Here is an 8,210-nt window from a genome sequence, read left to right as displayed (position 1 = left end):
AAACTTCGACAAAAAATATATTTTGGTAAGTCCTCCTTTTCTCAATACTGGCTACGGCACTGTAAATACTGTACCAAACATATTTTAGCAGGAGAAACATAGGAGAGGATAAGAAAAAAAAATTATTGAGAAATGATATTGAAGAATTGATTAACATACAGCCTTCGTACAGCCTGTGATGGAAGAGCTAAGCAGCTTCTACTGTTATTTTTAACCAGTAGGACTGTGGCGTTCCTTAGAAGGCTTAATAGCGAAAATTATACTTAAACAATGAATTAAAATCAATATTTTGATATATTATAGCATAATAAGAGAAAATTTTACTTTTTTATTTGCCCAAAAATTAAAATACAAACTTATAATAACAACACCAATTCAATATTATCAAAAAGTATAATGAAATTTTGGATGTCTTAGTATTTTCACAATTATAATTTAAATAAAAGTATATAATTTTATCAATAACCAACTTCTTTGTTATCTTCACTTTCTTTTTGAAATGCTTTAATTATGTTTCAAATATTTTAATTTAATTTAATTACTTTGTAATAAATATTTAATATATATAAATAAATAAAAGTTCATAACTAATTTTAAACATATGTTTTAAATTTCTTATAATTAATAATAGATATGGAGTTTATGACAATTCATCTTACAAGTGAACTTGTTCATCTTACAAGTGAACTTTGGCAATTCAGGAATGTATCTTTTAGATATTTCAATTAATGCATTTAATTTCGTGTGCGCATCTATAAAGGAACACTTCATAGGTCCGTCCACAAACTCTCTTGAGGTCATATCCTCCAATTTAATCTTTAATAATAATTTTTTAATTATAATTTTATTCACCCCACTTAGTATTTCTATATCGTTTACATTTTTAACATATTTTTTTTTTGCCATAAAATTGATATTGATGTATTTTTCCACCATTTCAAAAAGTTTTGGTTTACTTAGTATTGTACTAAGCATTTCGAAAAGCACTAAAAAGGATGATAGATTTAAATTATTAATCGAAGACGGTAGAACTTTTGGATCAGCATTGAATACAGCAGATTTAAAAACTATTTCCATACACTTGTCAGAAATTGGAAATTTTAGGCACTCCACTAATTCAAATACTGTAACAAATCCCCTATTTGTTATCGATTCTTCACATATATCGCTTAAAGAACTTATCATGTATTTGTCACTTAAATAGGACAACTGCAAATGCTCTATTTTAAAACATGTTGATGGCATTTCGTCCCAATAGACAAAATTTACAAAATATTCAAACACATAAGATTGAACATCACTCAAACGAATTTCACAATTTTCTTCCGATTCTAAATAATTTCCATTGAACATCGAATTGAAAACCTCTGAGCATTCTGCCAAGACTTTCTTGTGACATTGTATGCGTTTTATTTCGTCTTTGGCGATTCCAACGATAAAAGTGCAATCCGTCGGTGTATTTTCCAAAAACATATATTTCTCCATTTTCCTGAAGTTCAATAAAAGAATCAGATTATATAGTAACGAATAAATATTTTTATTATATTTATTTATTAACTCACGAAAGTTCACTCCACTTTTTATCTTTATTTATAGACATTTTTGCAGAATTATGTTTCGTTTAGCTAAACTCGTCAACGCGATGTCTTCGTTCTTCTGTTTGGATTGGAGTGAAATAGTGGAAAGCACCGACTTCGGTTTTAGTTGAAATTGGAATTTTGCGATTGGAATACAACTGTCAAAATATTCAGTGTTGTAAACGTAAATTAGAGAACGTCTATGGTTGATTGAAGTATATACAAAAAGAATTGCTTCCAAACAACAAAAACTTCACCCACTTTGAGCAAACAGAGATAAAGTGCTAAAAAAATTAATTTCTTATAACATTTTGGCGAACGTTTGACTACATGCGATCTTACCACGATGACGTCAATTTGCTCATTTAGGGTTGCAGTATAATAATTTGTTGTTACATACTAATCATATATAAACACTTTAGTAATATAAAATGCGGTCGTTATTAGAATAATTATAACACATATTGTAGCGATTAAAATAAAATAAACATGTACTTAAATTATTATATAAAAATTGAAATAATTTAATGTTTTAAAACAAAAAAATATTAATTTTTTATATTGTATTTTTACTCGAGTTATGAAGGTATTGACTATTTTACCTAGTATAAATTATTGTATATAATAGACAGTTTTCGAAGAGTAGTGAAATACAACAGCAAAAATATGTTTTCATATTATTTTTAATTAATTGAATTTTTGGCTGACCATACAGCAGTTTCGAGTATTGCCAAACACCCATCATCAATGGCCTTGGAATTATTTCTTATATTAATTCAATTATTATAATTCGTTCTAATGTACTATAACACAGCAAGCGAATTTGTTAATTTATTTTTACAGAAAATTAAAAAAACTCTAGAAAAAAAGGGCGTACATACAAGTCAAAGCCGGCTTTGAGCGAGTTGGCTAATGAACACTACCTCAAACTTCAAAAATTTAGCAGAGTACGAGGGCAACCCTTTGTACTTGCAGTCTCAAAAAATTGTTTACAAAATATTTAATTATTATTAATACAAGACTTTTCCTGGCTTATTTACATAATCATACAATGTAGATCGGGACTGTCCAAACCAGATAAGATCGCGGGCCAATTTAAATCATTGAATAGGTTGGAGGGCCGCAGAAATAAATACGTACGTTTATAATTTTGTCGGAGAAAAATAAGAACATAGCAATAATGTTAAATTTAGTTTTATTGATTTCTCATTAATTTGTCTTTTATAATTCTATTAACATGTAATGACATCCACTGGACATGAGTTGCAAATTAAGTAAATTAAAGTGAAGTACTCGTATAATAAATTATTTAAATATTTTTATTCATTTCATATAACAAAGAAAAATTTGTCAATTGTGGTAGATTAGAAACAAGTAGCGGGCCACACATATATCAGCTGCCGACCGCATGAGGAAACATGTCGCGGGCCCCGCACATATATTAGTAGCGGGCCGTGTTTTGGAAGTCCTGATGTAGATGATCGAAGAATATTTTTTTTATATTCAGCAAATTTGTATTTGTTATTGCTTTTTTAATATAAATTTTACAGTATTTTTTAATATATACCTAATACGTTCAGTATGAAACTTCTGTGGGAGCTGTGCAAAAAAGTCCATTTATTTTTTGGAAAACAAAAAAAAAGAATATTTTTAATATTACTTATTTCATGAGTATTTACCTCTAAATATTTTGAGAATATATAGTATTACTTCTAAATATATGTTAAAATAAAATTATTAAATACCGTTTTATTGTGAAATTAGTAGTAAAGATCGAAATGAGTACCAATTTATATTTTAATACGGCAGCTCTCAAGAAGTAAATGTCACATTTTATTGATTTGTATACGCATATTTATTGGAATAAGTATTCCAAGATCTCTCAATTGTGGTGAGTACGCGCGCATTCGCTCCCGATTTATTTGGTGAATGATATGTTTTGTTAGCTTACATACATTACTATATGATCAGTAGTGAAAAACCTGCCAATAAGGTTGGGTGTATACGCTTTTATTATTAATAGGTTTATTTGCATTTATTTAAGCGGAAATGTTCTATAAAATTTTATAGAAAAAACATTTCATATGAAAGTTTTATACGTAATTATCGAAGAATTTTGTTTTAGATCATTATAAAGTATATTTATAAATAAATTGCTAAATATTGAATAATTCAATAATATTATCTTACTTTGATTGAAAGCAGCAAAAGTTTCTCACATAGTTTATTATTTTTATAAAATGAAGTTGGCTTAATTACTTATCTGAATTAATGCAAGTTTTAAACAAATATATATAATATTTTAAAATAAAAATTTTACGTAAAATTTATTATAAAAATTAAGTAAATATTTTTTGTGAAATACATTTTTTTTTTAATTTATTTCATACAAGTTTAATGCAAAATTTAGCTTATTTCGTTAATATCGTTTGATTTGGCCTAACGAAAGTAAATTTTGTATTTCTCTCTAAAATTCAAAACAGAAGAACAAAACAAAACTCTTACCAAATATAGTACTATATTTAATAAAATAAAATTTATTGAATGAGAACCAAAGATGTTAACTTATATATGGAGAAATTAACTGAAAGAAGGAAAAATATATCTTTTTAAATTTTTTTTTTTATAATGCAAGTGTAGTCTTATTAAAATAAAAACAACAATGATAGAACATATCAAGATTGATCAAATTTTGATCGAGTTTCTCGCACTTGAGTCCAAATTTTAAATATTAACAATATTAAATTTTGTTAATATTATTATTAATATTAAAATTTGAAACCTAGCTCTGCTGTCTAAAAATTTTATATAGTCAAATAAATCTAATAAATATTTTTAAAGACAATGGATGATAGATACAACAGCTATATGGTTAGACAAAATTCACTAAATTAAAAATAAAATTTTTTAGTTGTAAGAAGGTAGGTAGATAGGTGAAGTGGTGGGAGGACCAATACCATCTTATATACCTTCAATTTAATCTCATAGATTGAATCAGAGGATCTAAATGAAGTATGTAAGCTATGTCGCTCTTTTTTTATCTTCTGAAAAAATATTAGCCCAACTTCTGTTGGACCAGTCGCCGAAAATTACTGGTATGTAACTGTTATCTGTAGCTGATTAAAGCAGAAATTGAAATAAAAAGTTCCATTGAAAAAGCGCCGAGTATTACAAGGTCATCAGTGTTCTTGTTTTCCTCTATGTTTGTTTGCCCAAGAACACAAGCCACAGTACATTTAAAACTAATATATGTCAAGTTGATAAATCACCTACATTTGCGAACTATCTACGTTCTAAATACTGATAAGAGAACAATTGAGTGGAAGGTGTTGAATATTATTGATTCTTTAAAACATTAGACAATAACCCTCTTAATGCTTAATTAATCTTATTAGTGTCTGTTAAGACACTAATAAGGGTTTCATTTTGGGAGTTGAGACGATGCATTGTGGCGATGGTGGCTGTTTTCCAAATTTTCGGAAACGAACCTAGTTGGAGAGTTGCCTTTTTTGACTATGAAATTTTTCCCATATTATTCATAAATTCTAAATGTAGTGGTTATTAATTCCCAACTCCAATGCAGAGTTCAATGATATATTCAAAGTTTTGGGATCTGGTATTGTTGCGGTTTGCTGAGCTATCCTCAGCCGTCGCTATATATTTGTCAATTGTGACCAAAATATTCAAAGACGTAGTTCTTTAAGGATTCGTTTAGATCTTGTTATTCTTCCGTCAAAGTCAAGTAACCAGTTACCAGTTAGTGAAAAAAGGAATAAAAATTTGATAAAAATATTAAAACTATTTAATGTTATGTTGCATACTAAATATGTTTTTATGTAGAGGGAAGTTTGAAGTTTGGGGCAAATTTTCGGACATACAGTATTCATATCGTTTTGTCACACATTGAAGCGATATTTTTTATTTATTTTGCAGCAGAAAATGCTTGCATACACTCCAGAATACTGTTTTTCCGGGTTAGGAACTCTTTCCTCCTACTATTTTGAAATTACAGATTTTTAATTATTCATGAGGCACTTTTCTTCATTTTATTTGAATGGTAATTTGTAACAGATTTTTCGAACTCTTCTCCTTATTAACAAATTTTATATTGCTTTTGACATTGGCCGGTATATAAAGTAGATGTAGTTAGGAAATTAGATTTCATGTTACGATTTTAAGTCTGATGTTCGTATTAGTTAAGACCCATTCAAAAAATTTTATGTTTTTGGTATCAATTGCGATTTCGGTCCTCTGAGTCCTAAAACAATCTTTCGAAATTGACTGGATTGGTCCATATGAAAAGTTAACAGTCTATAACTCTCAAATGACGATTTCTGAACAACAGTGATTGGTCGCCCAGATTTATTTTTATTTTCAACACTTTCTCTGCCTTCTTTGATTTTTATACCCCAGATTTACTAATTGAAAACGGCATAAATCTAATATGTTATAGTTTGGTTATAGAAAAAGGAAATATATTTTTAAAAAATATTGGTAATATTTAAATTGGATATTCTATTAATATAACTACACTTTTTTTGAAATTTATTTTTTTTTTAACTGAAATATGTTTTTCAGAGATATGTCTTATTTTCATTTCAATAATTAATTTTTTATATTTCCAGGCAATTAAATTTCAAAACCAGACTATTTCGCACTAAAATTTATTTTTTTTTGAATATTTTTCCTGACGGTCAGATGTTTCTATTCATCAGCAAGTCGAGTTTATAGCAAAGAATTTAAACATTTTTTTTTTTTGTTTAAAATTTCTCGTCACGTATGTGAAAATCCATACAAGAAAGCCGTTGGCATTAAATTGGTCGAATAAAATTGGCAGCTTTTGTCACGATGCCTGTTTGTGGAGTGGTTGCTGCCGAAGTATTGCAGTCCGGGTTATGGGATGCAATTTTCAATGAATAAATTTTCTATTCTGTCAGTTTGGCCTTTGCATAACAAAGAAGTATTCAATATGCACAATTTGAAATTATTAAATGATGCAGAAAACAATTTTCAATTCAAATTTTGATTAATATTTGCTTCAATATTTGTTTTCTTTTATTTTCAATAAAAATTATATCCATTATAAAACGCGAGTGTTGATAAAAACAGTTTCTTTCACATTTTTTTCTTAAAAAATATCTAACAGATGTGCATTCTTATTTGTGCTGTAGCTGACTTTTTATTATTATACAAAAGCTCCTAAACATGAAATAATGATTTAAGAATTACGTGTTCTTGAGTAATTAGAAAAAGTTATTTTTTTTACATCAACTCTCTAAACTGACAGCAGCTGTTTTTTAGGATCCGTTTTGACATTCTAGACACGTATTTTGTCCAGCGATAATGTATGACCGGTACAGGACTATTTGATATATTGATTAATGTTGCTTATAGACTAATCCTCCTTTTTTTCTTTTAAAACGCCAAAGGGGTGATCAAAGTTTGTACCTTAAAATTTTATAAATAACTGCTGATTTAGTATTTCGAGTTCATAGTTTCCGACTGACATATTTTTCAAACCAATTTTAATCAAACTTACGATTTTACGCTGGATCTCTTGCTTGGGTTACGCATTTATGTTCTTTTATGGTTTTGTTTATTATGTTATCATCAGTAGTATGCATAACGTATCCAAGTCCTGTCAATCCTTGTGATTTCATTAAACAGATTTCGAATGCTAATTACAGAGTTTTTTGTATACTTATGTATTAATCTAAACTTGTACTAAATTTTTTTATCTGATGTCTTTTTTTAAATGGTGCAAAGTACTTGCAATCGACAATATAAGATCCCACAACTCATTACTATAGATTCGAATGACCCGGGTTAGTTTTGTACGTACATTGTAGCTCTACATGGTTCTCTTTTAGGAGATAATTTTTTAACAAAACGGCATTTAAACAGCTGATCGAACTAGGAGGAAGATCTCCAGCTGATTGTTATTTTTGTCTTCTGTCCTTTCTTTAGAGTTAGTGTAACTGCACTTTTACTCCCTTTCCTTTATGAATATTATATGTCTGAATAGTATGGTATTCTATTGCAGCTGTGATATTTAATTTTGCTTTCTAACAAGGTCATAATATCATTGTTGAGGAATCAACAAAAAATTAAGAATTAGATCATAAGTAAATCGCTCGCATCGGTTGCTTAGTAAGCAATTTGTGCGAATTAAATAATAAATTAATTTAAGTAATTATTGTACATCTTGCAATTATTGTTGCATTTTACTTTGTATTAAAGACGAAATAATTTTAAATAAAATCAGTTATTGACTCACAATCAATGTCTCACCAATTATATATTGTTTCCCCCCACCAGTGGTAAGGAACATATATATTGTACTGAACATCATTGTTCAATCACGGTTCTTAAGTCAACTTATCTGCCACCTTTTTAAATATATCATTTTTATTTCAATATGTTTAAAGTTGTATTTTCAGCGTTATTTTTAATGAATTTTTTAACCGTTTTTACTTTTATGTCTGTGTATTAAATCTAACCAGAGGCTGAAGAATTTGTTTGAGCACCCTGTTTTGAACCGTCAAGATTGACAAAATTGTACAATATAGTCTTTTTTAATAGGAATACAATTATTTCAGCGCTTCCCTAACATTCGGATACCTCTCTAGCAGA

General features: G+C 28.2%; 1 protein-coding gene across 1 annotated transcript; it reads right to left on the bottom strand.

The window, feature by feature from the left end:
* Positions 1 to 621: 621 nt before the first annotated feature.
* LOC119666891 lies at positions 622 to 1,853 on the bottom strand. Its single transcript, XM_038076169.1, has 2 exons — positions 1,563 to 1,853; positions 622 to 1,489 (listed from the first exon to the last, which is right to left on the bottom strand). Exons 1-2 carry the CDS (start codon positions 1,598 to 1,600, stop codon positions 622 to 624), a joined length of 906 nt encoding a protein of 301 aa, XP_037932097.1. The 5' UTR covers positions 1,601 to 1,853.
* Between the last annotated feature and the right edge of the window lie 6,357 nt (positions 1,854 to 8,210).

Source organism: Teleopsis dalmanni, chromosome 1 (assembly GCF_002237135.1).
Source record: "Teleopsis dalmanni isolate 2A chromosome 1, ASM223713v2, whole genome shotgun sequence".
Taxonomy (NCBI): Eukaryota; Metazoa; Arthropoda; class Insecta; order Diptera; family Diopsidae; genus Teleopsis; species Teleopsis dalmanni.
The sequence above is the reverse complement of the archived record's forward strand: the minus strand, read 5'-3'. Positions and strand labels throughout refer to the sequence as shown.